At 35.3% G+C, this 18,730-nt stretch overlaps 2 protein-coding genes across 2 annotated transcripts in view; both read left to right on the plus strand.

The window, feature by feature from the left end:
* Positions 1-11,183, plus strand: part of LOC106663834 (fibrillin-2-like) — a 91,384-nt gene extending 80,201 nt beyond the window's left edge. The window contains exons 22-51 of the mRNA XM_014388932.2: positions 1,438-1,563; positions 1,620-1,745; positions 1,808-1,889; positions 2,197-2,363; positions 2,447-2,640; positions 2,738-3,047; positions 3,415-3,528; positions 3,583-3,717; positions 3,774-3,991; positions 4,050-4,188; positions 4,258-4,371; positions 4,431-4,589; positions 4,795-4,989; positions 5,051-5,179; positions 5,240-5,488; positions 5,547-5,692; positions 5,899-6,172; positions 6,238-6,525; positions 6,980-7,092; positions 7,158-7,290; positions 7,356-7,808; positions 7,878-8,003; positions 8,060-8,299; positions 8,360-8,532; positions 9,569-9,763; positions 9,845-9,949; positions 10,013-10,144; positions 10,207-10,296; positions 10,359-10,526; positions 10,686-11,183. Of these exons, the coding sequence (XP_014244418.1) occupies positions 1,438-1,563; positions 1,620-1,745; positions 1,808-1,889; positions 2,197-2,363; positions 2,447-2,640; positions 2,738-3,047; positions 3,415-3,528; positions 3,583-3,717; positions 3,774-3,991; positions 4,050-4,188; positions 4,258-4,371; positions 4,431-4,589; positions 4,795-4,989; positions 5,051-5,179; positions 5,240-5,488; positions 5,547-5,692; positions 5,899-6,172; positions 6,238-6,525; positions 6,980-7,092; positions 7,158-7,290; positions 7,356-7,808; positions 7,878-8,003; positions 8,060-8,299; positions 8,360-8,532; positions 9,569-9,763; positions 9,845-9,949; positions 10,013-10,144; positions 10,207-10,296; positions 10,359-10,526; positions 10,686-10,898 (5,306 nt within the window). The 3' untranslated portion in view covers positions 10,899-11,183. The remainder of the gene's footprint in view (positions 1-1,437; positions 1,564-1,619; positions 1,746-1,807; positions 1,890-2,196; positions 2,364-2,446; positions 2,641-2,737; positions 3,048-3,414; positions 3,529-3,582; positions 3,718-3,773; positions 3,992-4,049; positions 4,189-4,257; positions 4,372-4,430; positions 4,590-4,794; positions 4,990-5,050; positions 5,180-5,239; positions 5,489-5,546; positions 5,693-5,898; positions 6,173-6,237; positions 6,526-6,979; positions 7,093-7,157; positions 7,291-7,355; positions 7,809-7,877; positions 8,004-8,059; positions 8,300-8,359; positions 8,533-9,568; positions 9,764-9,844; positions 9,950-10,012; positions 10,145-10,206; positions 10,297-10,358; positions 10,527-10,685) is intronic.
* Positions 11,184-11,264: 81 nt separating this feature from the next.
* Positions 11,265-18,694, plus strand: LOC106663835 (phosphoglucomutase-like). Its single transcript, XM_014388933.2, has 10 exons — positions 11,265-11,676; positions 15,228-15,393; positions 15,452-15,594; positions 15,657-15,810; positions 15,868-16,058; positions 16,124-16,278; positions 16,337-16,447; positions 18,004-18,144; positions 18,212-18,395; positions 18,456-18,694. The coding sequence occupies exons 1-10, from the start codon at positions 11,398-11,400 to the stop codon at positions 18,672-18,674; spliced, it is 1,743 nt and encodes a 580-aa protein (XP_014244419.1). The 5' UTR covers positions 11,265-11,397; the 3' UTR covers positions 18,675-18,694.
* The last annotated feature ends 36 nt before the right edge of the window (positions 18,695-18,730 follow it).

Below are 18,730 nucleotides of genomic sequence, written 5' to 3' on the forward strand. Positions count from 1 at the left end.
TTATTGTCATTTTTATTTTAAATAAAAACCTATCCTAATGGTTCTCACTTTTGCAATATATAAATCAGCAAAATATCATCGCGCTATGGAAGGTCAAATATAAGACGAAAGCTTTGGAAATTGATAAATATCTCATAGATGACTGACCACACCCCAATAAACTGCCCATCCTCAATTAAAAATTTACTGATCATTAACATCTCTGTCAAATTCGAAAATAAGCAAATGAATAGACTTGTTTACAAAAACCTAACCATTGTTTAGGTATTATTTAATAGTAACTGTTTTATTTTATCATATCACACTTTTTGGTTTTTATTTGCCAATTTTTGCAGTTCGTTCCAAAGGCTTGCAAAAGGGCAATTCAAAACAGAAACTAAACTTAAACAGTTTGTATACCAAAGTATAAATAGACATCTAACGAAGCGCGCTCCTTTTGAACTTAAACCTGACCCAATTATTTAAGACACACTAAATTCGAAAGAGCAATCGTAACGCTAAGAGGGTTTTTTTCTTAATTAAAATCAGCCTTTTCAACGTCGTCGGGTCCACTTTTTGATAAATCGGAATTGGAGATTTTTATTATTTATTTGTTAATAAACTTTTAAATCGGTGTCGGCCCGTGGAAAAGGTTCCGGTCGTAAACCGTAACGGTGAGATACCCCACGATAATCCTTATAATTTCATGAAACGGCGTCGGAGAAATTTCCGGCTTATTTAGGACTTTTTTTGTCCCAACGCCTTCTAATTTAACCTAACGCACTTATCTTCCCTAGAATAATGCCTGATAAAGCCACTAATTCAATACCGGCGAGAAGCAAAGTGAGGGTCTTTCCCTCTTTTTTCTATAAAGGTAGTAAAGCTTTAGAAAGTCGAAGTGAATCTACGCAAAGGAGTAATTTTTATCTCGCTCCGGAAACAATTTTCAAATACTTTAAATGGAAAAATTGGTCAATTTGTTGATATAAAAACAAAAAACCTTTAAAATTAGATCTATCTGATTTAAAAATTTATCTACTATATTTTATTTTGACATGAAATGGGTGGGGGGGTCCTTATCCACACACACGTTGCCGTAATTTATATGTAAGTGATGGGAATAGAATAATAAACATAATTTATAATTTTTTACAATGGAATTGGTAAGTTTAGTAGTATAGTAGTTATAAGGAATGTAGGCACTTTCCAAGGTATGACTATAAGCTGTAGGGCTTCCACGATAGACCTGTTTAGGAGTGGAGGAATGATTTGTATTCTGCATCAACACCCCCAAAAACCCTTTAAAAAAAGTATAGTAGACAACTATTTATGTCCAAACTATGTCATGCTAAAATTTAGTCAGCAAGATTAACGCATACATTTTATAACTTTTTTACTCAAACTTACTGGTAAATTTGAATTTTTTTATTAAATAATTCATAATTGATAATTAACCAGACATCAACGAGTGTGAGACAATCCCAGGACTTTGCAAAGGCGGTGTCTGCAGAAACACGCCAGGGAGTTTCAAGTGCGTCTGCCCACCTGGGCACGAATTGTCCCCCGACAAACGATACTGCAAAGGTAAAAAAAACCCGCTATGTTCTCTGTGAAGATTTTTAGAACTTCTTTTTTCAAAGATATCGACGAATGTTCGAGAACAAGCGGGATTTGCTCGAACGGAGTCTGTGAAAATATGATGGGCACGTACCAGTGCGTCTGCGACGACGGGTACGAACACGCGGGCATCACGTCTCACTGCGAGGGTAATTTTTAATTAAGATATTCAATGTTTTTTAAAAATTCTCTCATATACATTTTTTTAAAGATATTGACGAATGCGCTAATTATAATGGAGGTTGTTCTTCAATCTGTCAGAATGCTCCTGGAAGCTTTAGCTGCACCTGCCAGTGAGTTTTGAATTATTTTTTTAATCATTAAAATTGTTGAATTTAAATGTTTAGGAAAATTATATTTACTTGATATAACATTTATCTAGTTCGAGAAAGTTTACAGTTGTTTATTTCTCATAAGACATTCAAAAATTCTAAACACTATTTTCTACCAATAGAAAGAAAATTATTTTTAAGAATGTTTAATTTAATGAATCAAGAAGTTAGAAATTTTCATCATTAGTGTAATCAATAAATAAGTATCATGTAGTCTCCTGATGGGGACTGAATGGTATGAGGGATGAGTCATGTGAAATTTTTCCAGGGATGGCTTTGTATTGAAAAACGATGGAAGAACTTGTGTTGATATCGATGAATGTGCTGAAAACTCTAGGATATGCAACGGCGGAAAGTGCACAAACACGATTGGAAGTTTTAAATGCGACTGCATAAAAGGTTTACTCCCTGGCCCCGAGGGATCATCCTGTGTTGGTACAAACGACATTATTTTTTACCTCTAGTTAAATTATAGATTTCAATGCTAAGAAGAATATTTTGTGGCGTTTTCGCTTTAGACATAAACGAATGCGAGGACCACCCGAACATATGCGGTAACGGTGACTGCGACAATACCATCGGGTCTTTCAGATGCCACTGCGAGGTTGGCTACTCCGCAAAACCCTATGCAGGTCCTTATTGTACCGACGATGATGAATGTTACTTAATGACGCATAATTGTGATATGAATGCTGATTGTATTAACAATCCCGTAGGTAACAATGCAGTCATTATATAAAAGAAGATTTATAACTGCTGTGGCGTTTAATAACTGGAAAATCGGATTGCTAACAATAGTAAGTTTACAGGGGTCGTACATATGCAGGTGCCGAGATGGATTTATAGGAGACGGCATCAACTGCGTAGACATCAACGAATGCTCGACAAACAACGGCGGATGCAGTCAAAACGCCAAATGCAGAAACACAGAAGGCTCTTTCGACTGCGAGTGCGAAGAGGGCTTCAGGGGCGACGGTTTCTCATGCGTAGACATAGACGAATGCTCGGAACATCCGATGTACTGCGAAAACGGACACTGCCTCAACCAACCAGGCAGCTACAAATGCGAGTGCGAAATGGGTTTCATGCACCCTGACTACAATGGCAAGGCGTGCATAGGTATGAAAAGCACTTTTCAACAGAAATTGAAAAATTATTCATGCCCTTTTGTCAAAGTTGAATTATTTTTATCTATTGAATGGAAAGATCTTTCTATGAATATGAAATGGGAAATACTGTTTTAAACCTCAAAGGATTGTTAAAGATTACAGTGATTCTTTATTCTATTTTTGCATTCAGTAGTATGTTATTTCATTTATTTTCCTGATTTAATAATTTATTTTAAATATTTATTTAAAATATCTTCTTTGAAGTGAATGATGATATGGAAAGCAGAGAACGAAGGGCTAATGCCACTTGTTAACTCTTATATACAATTATCCAAAAAAGAATTGTAAACAATAATGTCATCATTTTATAAGTTTAGATATGAATGAGTGCAACATGTTCAACAACATCTGCATGTTCGGTCAATGTGAAAACATATTTGGAATGTTCAAATGCAACTGTGATGAAGGATACACACTAGGAAATAGAGGAGGTACGAAATAACACTTTGTTATATACAATTTTAAACTGAAAGATTAACTTGCAGATAATTGTACTGATATTAATGAATGTGAAAATCCTGGAGCTTGTCGTTTTGGAACCTGTGAAAATACAAATGGCAGTTACTTATGCAACTGTCCTCCCAATCACCAGTTAACACCTTCAAAAGATGGATGTGTCGGTAAGTTATTCATGCTATAAAAATGTTTTGAGACTTAAATAATAATTCATTTGAAGACAAAAGAGAATCGAGATGCTATCAGCAAGTCGATGGTGGCACTTATGGCAAACCAACCTGTACCAAAGACATGGGCCAGATTGTGACAAAAGCAACCTGTTGCTGTTCCATTGGAAAAGGATGGGGACCTAATTGTGAACTTTGCCCTACAGTGAATTCACCTGCCTATAGAGATCTCTGTCCTGGTGGCTCAGGCTATCGCCCAAATTTAGTGACTGTTAGAATTATCTCAATATTATCCAAACTGAAATCACCGAGTCAATTATTTATTTTAGGTAGACATAGAAGATATTAATGAATGTGACGAGCATCCAAGAATTTGTCAAAATGGACACTGCACAAATTCTTTTGGGAGTTTTATCTGCTCATGCAATGATGGTTTTAGACTTGATGAAACCACTGCAACCTGCTTAGGTTCGCATAATCAATTATTTTTCATAAAAAAATTAATTACCAATTTAATAATAAATTACATATTTTTAGATATCGATGAATGTAATGAAACACCTAATATATGCGGTGCTGGATACTGTGTCAACGATGATGGAACGTTTCATTGCATCTGCCCTGATGGTTATATGCTTCTACCCAACGGAAGTTAGTAGTCGGCTAATAACTACTCTTATATTCAGTTTAATAAAACTTCCAAATTTCAGAGGAATGTGTTGATATGAGGAAAGAGTATTGCTACATGGAATATTCCCATGGAAAATGTGAGCATCCAATGTCCAACCAGCAGACAAAAATGGTATGTTGCTGCTCAATGGGTCAGGCTTGGGGTCACCCTTGCAAACCATGTCCAGTGCCAAAAAGCCGTAGGTTGAATTTTTTTGATAAAACAAAACATTTAAAAAATCTGTAACTTGATCCTTACTTGTCGTTTTGGTTTGCCTACCCTCACTGTGTAAGTTTGACATGATAGACAGTCCAAAAAGATCGGTAAGGATCAGATTACAGGTTCCTTACACCACAGACCAGGAAATCTCTTAACAAAATAATATGTTTAATTGTATTTAATAGGAGAATATATAGAACTTTGTGGGACTCAACCTGGACAGATCATAAACCCAATGACAAACCAGACAGAAGAAATTGATGAATGTAAACTTATGCCAACCATGTGTAAACACGGAGATTGCATGAACACACCAGGAAGTTTTGAATGTGACTGTAACAACGGATTTTCTTACGATATTAACTCGCATCAGTGTGTTGGTAATAAAAAAACATAATTTCTTCATTGAGATGCAGTGTTTTGTATGTTTTTGAATTTCAGATGAAAATGAATGCTTAAGATCACCTAGTCCATGCAGAGGCAATGCACAGTGTGTAAATTCACAAGGTAGCTATGAATGCCAGTGCCCTGATGGATATAAATTAGGTGTCTCTTTGAGGGATTGCATAGGTACTACATTATAATTATTCTAGAGTGTGAATCATGATAATTATCAAATATTGTTTCTAGATATTGATGAATGCATTGAAAGGCCAGAAATTTGTGGACATGGAACTTGTAACAACTTCCAAGGCAGTTTCCAATGTGTTTGTTACAGTGGTTACACACTGACACCGTCCCGCTCCAACTGTGTGGATATAGACGAATGCATTCGCCACCCGAATATCTGTAACAACGGCACTTGTTCAAATTCCAAAGGGTCTTACACATGCCACTGCCATCAAGGTTTTAAGCTAAGCCATAACAATGACTGCATCGGTAAGATCATAAAAGTAAATTTATTATCGGTATTTTCTAATGTATGCAATAATTCCAGATATTGATGAGTGCCATTCACAGCCTTATTTATGCCGAAATGGAAGATGCAAAAACACTATTGGATCTTTCAAATGTGAATGTACTGAAGGCCATGAACTTCAACCAGATGCCCAGCAATGTAGAGATGTAGATGAATGTAGAGAGGTAATATTTCAATTTTAATGAACTTTATTTATTTATTTTCTGAGTGTAATTCAACTATGAGGTTGTATGAACCCTCAGGGTGCCAGTGTTTTTGGAAAAAAAATTGTAAATTTTGTACCTTTACGTTACAGTGATTAGCACTGTCTCAATGCGTTAACCACTATGACCAGCAACACTTTTTTTTAAATGTGCTTAATTTTATACAGATGCCTGGAATATGTCCTCCTCCTGGGCGGTGCCAAAACACAATGGGCTCATTTTTCTGCACCTGCCCTCCTGGATATCATTTGTCACCGGATAAAAAATTGTGCTTGGACATTGATGAATGTGCTGAACGAAAGGGTGTCTGTGACGGAGGACGATGTATAAACACAGATGGAGGAGTGATTTGCGAATGCCCTCCTGGATTTATATTTTCAGAAGGCAGAATCAAATGCATCGACATACGCCAAGAGATGTGCTTTGAAAATCTTGAAAAAGGTACAGATTTTTAATTTAATTTTTTATTTATTTATGACAAGTTCTCATGAAAGAATGAACTACAGGAAGATGTACAAATCCAAGAATGGAGCCGCTTACGATTAAAGAGTGTTGCTGTTCTATGGGCATGGCCTGGGGTCGCCATTGTGAAAGGTGTCCGGTTGAAGGAAGCGATGAATTTCTGAAACTTTGCCCGCAAGGGATTGGAAGAAAGGAAAGTGGAGAAGATTTGAACGAGTGTCACATCATGCCTAACGCTTGTGGATCAGGAGATTGCATAAATACAGATGGCTCTTACAGATGCACATGTCCACCTGGTTATGTTTTAGACAGCAATGGAAAGAATTGCATAGGTATGTGAAAACTTTTTTTAAAACTAAATAAAATTCAAAACTGTTATTTTATTTAGATGATTGGCTGGGAAAAAAATGTTTAAATTTTTCATTATTAAGAACATTTGGGCTCAACTGCTAATCTTCAGCAGACCTGACAAATTCACAGAAAAACAGAACAACTAATTCATCTACAAATGTGTATTCAAAGAGTAAATATTATTGGAAGATCAACACTCAAAAAGCTGTCCAACATCTAACTGTCAATTTATTTAAAAATGATGTAATTACCAAAATGGGTTACTCCCGATATTCCCTCTCCGTTGATTGGTCAGGACTGCTGAAGATTGGTTGTTGAGCCATAACAAAAAAATTTAACACCTTGGAACACTTAGTTTTATTTCCCATCAGCTATCTAAATTATCAACACTGAGGATTGTAAAAGAAATGTTATTTTAATTTGTTTTGTGCTTAGATGAAAATGAGTGTGAAACTTCTTCGAGCATGTGTGGGAATGGTACATGTACTAATATAGAAGGTAGTTTTGAGTGTTCTTGCAATCATGGATTTGCACCTGGACCTATGCAGGTTTGACATATTTTCCCAACATTTAACACAATAGACAACAGAATATTTTATATTTTTCATTGTAGACCTGTGAGGACATCAACGAATGCCAGGAAATGAGTAACCAATGTGCATTTAGATGTCATAATGTCCCTGGTTCCTTTAGATGTATTTGTCCATATGGTTATATGTTAGCTCCTGATGGTAGACATTGCCAAGGTATGAGGTTTTAAAAATTTAAATTGGATTTTGCCAAATTTAAAAACCCTCATTTTAAATTTTAGATGTGGATGAATGTAGCACACCTGCAAATAACTGCAAATTTAAGTGCAAGAATCAAATAGGGTCCTTTATTTGTATTTGTCCTGAAGGATATACACAGATTCCTCTTACAGACGATTGTAAAGATATTGATGAGTGCCAGAAGCCAGGAGTTTGTGACAATGGCTATTGTGAAAATTTAGAAGGGTCTTTCAGGTGTACATGCTTCCCAGGATTCAAGCCCAACTACGATTTCACAAAATGCATTGATGAAAGGCAGGGTGTATGCTACAGGCAATTGTCCGCTAATGGCAAATGCACGATGCACACCGACGTAAAACACAAAGCTACTAAAGCAGACTGTTGTTGCACAATGGGCGCAGCTTGGGGGCCAACCTGTGAACGCTGCCCTCAACCAGGATCTGATGAGTATACGAATTTATGCATGGAAAGTGGAATCAGCATTGACGGACAAGGTATATTATGCAGTTATGTATTTAATTTAAATACCAGCAATTTTTTAAAATTAATTTTTTTTAAAATAGATATTGATGAGTGTCGAACTATTCCTGATTTGTGTAAACATGGCACTTGCATCAACACTTTAGGATCATACAAATGCATGTGCCATAAAGGATTTAAAGCAGATCATTCTGGCACAGTTTGTAGAGGTTAGTTTTCTATTGACAACCAGAATATATTTATCTGAACTAAATTAACTTTTTAGATGTTAACGAATGCCATAATTCACCATCTCCATGTCAACATTCATGTCAGAATACTCAAGGGAGTTATCTGTGCTCTTGTCCAAAAGGCTATGAATTAGGGCCTGATGGTTCATCATGTCATGATATAGATGAGTGCAAAACTGGTATTCACATTTGTCAGCAAAACTGCATCAACACTCCTGGCAGTTACCAATGCTCTTGTGCCGAAGGCTATAGGCAAGAAGGCGATTACTGCTTAGGTATATAACTGATTCATTCTGCAATATCCAAAAGTTCATTTTGCACTTGTACTTGTTTAGATATCGATGAATGTAAAAACAGTGCTGTTTGTCATGCTCCTGGAAAATGTATTAACACTTTGGGTAGCTACAGATGCCTTTGTCCAAAGGGATTTAAGCTTGATTCAACTGGATCATTCTGCAGAGACGCAGATGAATGCCAGGATGATAGCAAATGTGAACATGGCTGCCAGGTAAATTGTTACATCTAATTTAAAGTTGATGGTGGGGGTTGTCTGTGAATTGGTGAACACATGTTGAACCAACACTGGTCATTTAGATGGTCAGTCTACACTCCCTTTTTTATTGTACTCAAATTCATTATGGCTTTGTGCCATCTTCAGTGAGGAATTTTAGGTCTTTTTGCTGGATGACTGGTAATAAGTGTCGAAAATTTCAAAGGTGTTTCTACTCACCATATGCAACAAAAAACTTCCTATAAACCCCTGTCCAAATCTCAATCATGAAGTAATTTCAAGTTTTGGGGTTTTTATTTTTTATTTTTTGACTTAGGCCCATTAAATTGCTTGTAAACTTCAGAATTACTGACTTTAGAAAAATCTGCTGTAAGAAAATTTATTTAAATTGTGTGAATTGATAACAAATTTCTGCACAAAAACTATAGAAAAAACAAAAATATTGATATTTCGAATTTTTTGAAAATGTTGGATTGGTAACTGTTAATAGCCTGAGGTTTGCAAATTCCTTTAAAAGTTCTCCATTCAACTAGCATCCACCTGTATATCCACATTTTTGATTGCACTTCTGGAAGGCCAAAATTTTTCTTTTTATTGAAAAAAAAACTAATGTCGAAGGGGGTTGAGGGGTTGGGAATAGTGGCCTCCTCCTTGGCTTAAGTCCTAAGTCAAAAAACCAAAACCCGAAATTACTTCTTTATCATTGAGATTTGAGCAGGGGTTTATAGGATGTTTTGTGTTGCATATGGTAAGAAAAACCACCTCTGAAATTTTTCACACTTATCACCGGACACCGTGTATATCAAACTAATTCCTAACTGAACATGGTGTAAAGCCAAAACCATTTGAGTAACTTCAAAAGCCGGCAAGTGTAGACCCAGTGCTAGTTCAACATCTAATTTAAATGTACCTATTTTCATTGGTCAATATATAGTTTTAAGCAAACTATAATGGTTTTGTTATATTCATCTAAATGATAAATAACATATAGTACACATTTTTTATATTTTTCCCTTGGTCTTTTATTTTTTAGAACATCTTTGGAAGCTATAGATGTAGCTGCCCTAAAGGGTTTTACAAGCATATGTACTACAACCACTGCATTGATGAAAATGAATGCCTTAAGTCACCATGTGGGACATCAAAATGTTTCAACACTATCGGCAGTTATAAATGTGGTTGCTCTGAAGGTTTTCAATTTGATCAATCTATTTCCTTGTGTGTTCAGGTAATCAACTTGAACATTATTTTCTGAATTTTTGCGATAGTTTGAGGTAAACGCATACTAGAAATGATTTCATTTCAACAGTTGAGCCCTGCTTGCGCTGATGCTCAATGTGCTTTTGGTTGCTTCCCTGGTCACCAGGGTGGATATTCATGTGGCTGTCCAACTGGATTCCAACAAGTTGGCCAAGTAATATTATAAAATTCTGTTAAGTTTAATTATATAATTTACTAAATTTGACTTTTTGTAAAGGGGCACTGCATGCAAACAATCAATTCAGGACCTAATTTCAGCCCCCAGGGTTTTCAAAAGCATTATTCACAAGATCCATACAGAGTATCTCCCGATAAAGTAATTTCAACAGAGGGCTGCTTCTCTTGCAAGGTATCTGATACAAATAGATCTCAATCTGTTTAAAATACTAACCATTTTAAAATTAATTTTAGACTAATGGGCGGCATAGAAGAACCACAAATACGACTAATGTTCAAAAGGAACGTCATTACTATAGACATGTGATGTCTAGAAGAACTAAGGTGAATATTTATTGTCTTTTATGTTAGAATTATAAGCTAATAAATACTATATCAATTTTTAGAATGGTCCAAGGCCTAAGCGTCACCACATGAGCAATTCTATCAAAGGAAGTGCAGGTTACAAAAATGGACAAAATATTAAATGGATCCATGAGGCTACTGTGGTTACGATCAATCTCTCACAGACAAAGCACCGGATGAAAATAATCAAGTTGATTCCTGCTGTAGAGGTACGCATGCATATTAATGTATATATTTTTAGATAGATAAATGCCTTTATTATTTTCTTATTTGTTTATATAATTTTGTTTTAAATTATTTACAAAGATAAAGACATGCATTGCCAAAGGTTGTGCGAACCGGTATATATTTTTAATTTTTGTTTTTAGAATGATTTTGAATATGAAATCACCCAAGGAAATGAAAAAGGAACTTTTGATTTGGTTAACAAACATGGGGTATGGGCACTGCATTTCAAAAAGAGATTAAAACAACCAACCACATTCTATTTGGAAATAACAGGGAAGCCAAGAAATTCGATCCCCTTGGAAAATACAGAACAACCTTTAGTACTGCATATAAGACTTATAGTGTCATCCTAGGAAATGTGTTCATTATATTCAAAATGAAACTTTGAAACTGCCATATTTTTGTATAGATTAATATGTACAAATAGGTTTGTGTATAATCCTTTTCTTTGTGTTTGTTGTAAATGAAATAATAAATATAAAAATGAAACGAAAATAATCAAAATTGTACAAATCCGTCAGTCATGGTGTACTAAGTAATTGATTTAATAGATGTGGAGGCTTGCTAAGTCAATTTTTTAGCCATGATAATTTTTTTGTAAAATATTGATGTTTATAAAATAAATTTTTTGTAAAGTATTTCTAACATGAGTGTTACAGCAAACTCTCCTTTTATCCTTTCTAAATTTTTCTCGTAATTAAAGCAAAAGTGAATTCAACATATGATCAAATATATTACAAACAAAATATTTTATTAGCACACAAAATTTTACATTTGTCTAAACAACACAACTCTAACAAATTCACATATTGGTTCACATTTTATTCACACGTGCAACACAACACTCTGAGGATGTGCACCTGGTATGAATACGAACTCCCTGAGTACACTGCTTGCACCATAAAAACCAAGGCAGTTGGCAAAGACGAATGTACCAGAATTCCGGCTCGCATCCTTGGTCTGGAGAAACCCAAGTCGGCCTTAAAGCAGAAGTACTTTATCGAGAGTTACATTCAGAGCATCATCGAATCAGCTCCAATGAAAAAAACCTCAATCGCCATTGGAGGGAACGGTGACCAAATTTCACAATTCATTGGTGAAAAGGCAGTCCAAGTGTGTGCAGCAAATGAGGTTGTTCTTAATTTTTCATCTTGAGTGAAATAATTGAATTTTGTAAAATTTAAGATATCTACTGAATGAATTCTGGCTTGTAAATTGTGGCTTGATATAAATGTAAAACAAAATTTGATTTTTACATATGATTTTTAAAACAAAATTATATGTAAAATAGTTCCAGGTGCCTTTTAAACTAACACTTACTACTGTTAAAAAATAGTTATTAGTCATATACACCTAGATAGCTTAAAAACGCAGCACGTTTCTTCTCAATATAATAATAGGATGGCTTGCTATGAGTTGCAAAAAAACAAAAGGGCAAATCTAAACTGAATATAGAGATCAATAATATTTATTGACCATCCACCATATTACATGGTAATTGTGCTTCATATATTACAAAGGGGATCTTCCATTTTCTTCCATCTTCTACAGGACCTACCTATCTTCCATTCTACCCTTCATAGGACCACTGCGCCCTAAACACTTTTAATCGGTTGCCTGTTTAGTTGGTAGTTTAATTCACTATTGGTTCCTACGGGAGTACGCACACACAAGCACTTCTAGTCGGTCAATACCTGCCTGACTAACTTGTTGCCTGATTGCCTTTCAACTATAAAGTCGTCCAACTATTGGCCGCCCATTTATACTGTACTAGCTTTATAACCCAGCATTGCGCAGGGGGGATAATAAAAAGTGTGATTTAACAACCCATATATTACTGTTGTTTAGATAACGTTTTTTATCTAATGTCTTGATTGAGATGATAAATTTAGAGCGGGATACAAACCCACGACCTTCGGCTCAATATCGCTGCTTTAACCTAACCCTAACCATTTAATTTAAACTGACTGAGGTCGGTAAAACAATGTTTACATAATTTATAATTGTTCATGTACACATACCTCTCAAACAAAATCGGTAGTGTGTGTAGTCTACTGTACACTAAATAAAGTTCACTTGGAGCACTTTTCTCAATTCTAATGGTTTGGCGGTCAGGCCTCAGCCGGTAGTTCGTACTCCTACCTACATCACTGCTGCCTACAGTAAAGATACAAAGTGTAGTTTATATCATCCTATCTTTTCTTAAGCGAAATCAATTCTGAATTTTTTGCGGCTATAATGTATTTAGTCATTTTTGCGTCTTTTGACTATTAGCGCCTTCAAATCGGAGTTTGAAAAACTCGGGAAACATGTAATTATTTATTATACATACGGGGGAAAACCCCATAAAAATAGTTAGGTTTACACTATGTATACTTTTTTGATATTGACACAAGGTCACGTACTTTTTAGCCAAAGCCCGGCTAGGTAGATAGGTAGAGACTTGTTAATGTTCAACGATCATTTATCGTCTTAAAGTATTAGAACGTTGAATCAATCATGCATTAATACCTAGGATGTTCACTAACCTGAATACCAACAGAGAGAATTGACTTACACTTTGTAAATCCCTCCCTCTGAAGGTAACGATGTTGTTGTTCATGTACACATACTTGTAAAACAAAATCAGTTTTTATAGTCTTTAACTTTGTACACTAAATAAAGTTCACTTTGAGCACTTTTCTCAATTCTGACGTTTTGGCGGCCAGGCCTCAGCCGGTAGTTCGTCCTCCTACCTAAATCACTGCTGCCTATAGTAAAGGCACAAAGGTGTAGTTTGTATCTTCGTAACTTTTCATCAGCGAAACCAATTCGGCAGTTTTTGCGACTATAATGTATCAGCAGTTTTTTTGCAACTATAACCTATTTAGTAATTTTTGAGTCTTTTGACTGTAAGCGCCTCCAAATCGGAATTGAAAAAAACGCGGGAAACATTTATTTAGTGGCTAAAGGGGAAAACCCCATACAAATAGTCAGATTTATACTGTTTACTTTTTAAGATTGATACAAGGTAACTTACTTTTTGGCCAACGCTCGCGTATGTTGATAGGTATACGTCTTATAATATTAGAACATTGAATAATAATGCATTAATACCTAGCATGCTCACTAACCTGACTACCAACAGAGAGAGTTGACATACACTTTGTAAATCTCCCCTCTGAAGGTAACGATGTTGTTGTTGTTGTTGTTCATGTATACCGGTAAAACAAAATCAGTTTTTGAAGTCTTTATCTTCGTACACTAAATAATTTCACTTGGAGCACTTTTCTCAATTCTGATGATTTGGCTGTGCAGAACGGTCGGCCACATGGCGGTAGTCCGTTCTCTTATCTGCACAACTGCTGCCTATAGTAAAGGTGCAAAGGTGTAGTTTTTATCTTCCTCTCTTCACATCAGCGAAACAAATTCTGTAGTTTTGGAGACTATAATGAATCAGTAATTTTTTGCAACTATAACCGATCAGTAATTTTGGCGACTGCAGAGTTTTAGCGTAGCTTTTGCTTCTATTGATTGTTAGCGCCTCCAAATTGAAATTTGAAAGACGCGGTAATCGTGTAATTATAGTAAAATATTATTATTTTGTAAAATCTGACGTACCTTATTTGTAATACATGCCCTTTTTAAAGGCCCTAAACACTTCCCGGACTAGTAAGAACAACCTGTGAAATTTTCAGCGAAAACGGTAGTTTTTTTATTTTCTGATATTTTCATCAAAATTGGTTAAAAATTTCTTTTAAAAAAATGCGTCAATAATATTACAGAGTCAATATTTATAGAAGGATGTATCTTATGTTGTCTGATATCTAGCTGTTTTCAGTGAAATATGACTACTTTCTCACTCACGAACATTCTGGATCAAGGCATGGTCTTTAAAAAAAAGCAAATTCAGTTATTACTGCGAAACTTTCGTCCTATTTTAAAGCCATCATCAGGGAAAAACAATATGTCTACAGAAATTTAAGCTTGTTTTGCGTGGATGATAACGTTTAAAAAGGTCAAAAACTTGGCAGTAACAAGTGAAATTGCTTTCTTCTTCCAGACCATACCTTGATCCAGAGTGTTCGTTTGTTAAATATTACGGCCAGAGTTTGCTTGTGTCAGAAAAAAATGCTACGGACTTATTTTACCAGTCAATACTAATTCGGAACACATCATAAATATGTGGCAATAATTCATTTGCCACCATGAAAATTGTGAAGCAGTTATGAACATTCTTACTTAGATGACATATTGTAGAACTCAAAAGTTACTGAAGAAATGTAGATTAAAATTGGATAAACACCAATAAAGTAATGCTTTTAATCATATGATTATCCATTGTTTAAGCCCGGTTTTAGACAAAATTTAATAAAAATTAAGGTAAAATTTTGTTTGAATATCAAACTATAAATAAGAGTGTAGAAATATTAGGTGCATGACATATTTTCTGTTCATACATCACAATCGGTTTGTGTCATCATTTGTCTTTTCTGAAAAGCCCTTCCTCAAATCAAAACAAATCAAAAGAGTTTTATTTTATTTGAGCTTAGTACCTTTAAAACTTTAAACTAAATAAGTAAAAATAGATATTAAATTATTATTTTTCTACCCCTTTTAAAAATGTTTTACCTAATAGAAAAAGTTCTCGGCCACATTTGGTTTAACCTTAGATATTACTTTTGACGCAAAACGTTTTCCAGATTTCAAACATTTACATTGGAACTAATAATTTATTCATACTACCTGCAATATCAAGATTTATCCGGGAAAATAAGTTAGAAGGTGGAATATACGTTTATGTAGCTCGTAACTATACCAATCGAAAAAAGGTCAATGTAGGCATCAGATTCCTCGGCACTAATGGAGGTAATGCTGGTATAAATTTGGTCCATAAAGATAAATCATTGTATGCTCTTTATATTAGGTGTTCCATCGGAAAAAATAATGAAAAAAACTCTGGACACTTTTAAGACACTAACTTCACATAAGAAAATAAATGTTAATTTTCCGCTCTCTGAAGTTGAGAATTATTCATTCAGAGTAATACAGTCAGTAGATAGAGCCAGGGTGAGTTATCAATTTAACAAAAACATTACATCCCAAAATATATAGAAAATTATTTTCTTAAGCCGCCTTCAACAGTGACGGTGCACATTATTGATGGGAAAAAGGACTACATAAGATTTTTGAAAGAGTCGTTTGACTTTCCAAGAATAAAGAGTTTAATCACTGGAGGCAGGATCGAAAAGCGATTTGATCTTGTAGTCGACTGTAAAGAAGGAGGTGAAGCCAAACCGACCGATCAAAATTTTTAACTGGTTGACAACTATTAAATTTCAGGCGCTGGTCCCTACTTAGAGGAAATTTTGGTCAATGAGCTCGGAGCGAAAAAAAGCTGTATTAAAAACGGCGTACCATCCTCATGCTTCCACAAGAAGTACTTCGGCCCGGAAGTCGAGTACAATCTGCAAATGATAAACGAGCTGGTTCTTCGAGAACAAGACATGGGCGTCATAATAGACGGCAACGGTGTAAGTTTTCACATACTTAAACTCAAATTTCATCGGGATTATATCATTTATTTTATTTTTCTCAGGCAAGATCGGCATTTTTTGCAAAAGGCGGTCATTTCGTATCCCACGGAGACACGTTTGCCCTGCTTGTCGACCATTACCATTGCATACCTCTCTTCCAAAAAAAAATCGTTAAAGGTATCGCGAGGACTGTCTATGCGTCTAAATCCGTTGATCCGTAAGCATGTTGAAATGCTCGTTTAAAACATTACCAATAATTTTTTTTTGTTTTTAAGTGTTATCCTGAAATTGGGACTTAGCTTGTATGAAACGGCTGATGGTTGGCGGTACTTCAACTCCTTACTGGAACACCAGTTGATTTCATTATGCGCCGATGACGATTTCGGGTAAAAATATTATACTTCCCCACTTTAAATATTTTGTAAGTTTTTCCATGTGGTATGCGGAGTGATGGACCTGTAATAAAATCATCATTGTTGACTTTCAATTGCAGTGTTTCGCCTGGATGATTTGTTTCAAGTCAAATTTCTTTTGTTAAGTCGTGTGAGGTGTGGGGGTGAGTGAAAAAACAAAATCGGCAGACCCCTACGACAATACATTGACAAAATCAACCCACTAGACATAACTATAACATGCGTATGACGAGTCAAATATATTGGACAGACATCTAACAATCCCTAACCATCCCTCGCTCAAACAAAAAACCAGAAGCATTTCAAAAAGCTTTAAATTTTTTTTAAACAAATACGCACATCAAAAATAAACATATATACATATATGGGCAAATTAACATATTACAATGAACAAATCAATTGACGAGAAATGCGCGTTGAAACACATGGAAATAAATTCTGGGATCAAAGACGTTTCATGACAATTTTAAACAGCCATTTGCATCAAATATATAAACACACACGCACACACACACACACACACACACACACACACACACACACACACACACACACACACACTCAAATAAGAAACGTATACATACAAACCAACGATCACAAATATGCCTTTCTTTTTCTCTCTCTTCCTCCCTCTTCCTTTCTTTCTCATTCCCCCTCGCACATCAAATAGTACATTAGAAGACGTCTCTTTCCAAACTGTGTCGACGTGTCAAGGTATAATGGAATTGTAACCAAAGGGAAAACCGATGTAATAACAGCATAATAACATTATATATATGTAAATAGATATAGATAGAAAGAGGAGAGAGGCGAGAGAAGAGAGGAGAGAGAGAGAGAGAGAGAGAGAGAGAGAGAGAGAGAGAGAGAGAGATGTGATAGTTGGTTTGGAGGAATGCGCTTCATATTTAACTATGTGCTACTATGTATGTGTGTGTTTATATTGAGAGAAATGCATAATTTGAAAATGACTAAACTCGTTCTTCACTCCACAGCCCCCATCAGTCTTCAGCACACTAATTATTCAAGTATTATTCCATAAAATAGCGTTCTCTCTATTTCTACGATAAGAAGTATTTATTGTTGAATAAATTTACCATCAAAAATGAAAATAGCAGCATTGTCGTTTCTATTAATTTCCTTCTGTTCATCTTCTCTGTTTTGTAAATGATGATTACTGAGTATATCTTCACGGAGCCGAAGGTTAAAGTGATTATACAAATCTAATTTAAATGACTGAGATTATTTAAGTTCATTCGTTGATATTTGTGTAATTTGTAAGGTCTAGGATCATCCTGGCCTGGTTATCCTCGGTGGTTTGGTTTTTCAGATTCATTTTTAATTTTACAAGTGTATAAAAAAGACACGTCAAAGTAATACACTAAACCATAATTGTAATCTGACTGACTAAAATCATCATAAACGACCAACTACTCGTTCATCACCCCTCAGACCTCACAAAATTACCAAACATTTAAAATATTTAAACGACCATTACAGATTTTTGTTCACCTAATTAAACTTCGTTTTAGAATTGGTGCTTATCATATAGGAGAACGCGACGGAATCCTGCCTATTTTGGCCTGGCTTTCCATAATAGCACATCTAAGAAAACCCGTTAGGCAGATCCTCCAGCAGCACTGGGACGAGTACGGCAAGCTTTTCAGAACGACGTACGGAAAACCTTGCAATAAAGAAATAAAAGAAAAAGAATAACATCTTACACGCTTTATTTTGCAGGCTCATTTACGAAGATCTTTGCCCCAAGTTGACCAACGATACGATATCCAACGTCGAAAAACTCATGAAGGACGGTTGTTTCGTCGGCAAGGCTTTCCAAGTCGGCCACATGCGTGTCGAAGTCAAAAAGGCAGGCGGTTTCGATTACAAGCATCCTTTGACAAAAGCATCGACAAAAGAACAAGTATTTAACAGTACAAGTGTTAATATTTTAATGCATTTTTTCATTGATTTACCATTTCAGGCGATTGTAATAAATACGAAACTCGGGAGAGTCATATTGCGAGTGTTTACGTACATTGGAGGAGTAAGCGATTTACAAGTTATTATCGAATCGTTCTCGAACGGTGTAGCGTACTGTGTTGATAAAATAAGCATGGCTGTCCCTCTCACAAAGTTTATTATGCTCGCTACCAAATATCCAGCGATGATCAACAGGTCAGACCCGGATCGTATATTTTGATTTTGTAACAGTCTTATGAACAAAAATACACTTTACACAAAAAAATTGCGTTTATT

This window comes from Cimex lectularius, unplaced genomic scaffold (genome assembly GCF_000648675.2).
Source record: "Cimex lectularius strain Harlan isolate CLEC.00 unplaced genomic scaffold, Clec_2.1 scaffold7, whole genome shotgun sequence".
Lineage (NCBI taxonomy): Eukaryota > Metazoa > Arthropoda > Insecta > Hemiptera > Cimicidae > Cimex > Cimex lectularius.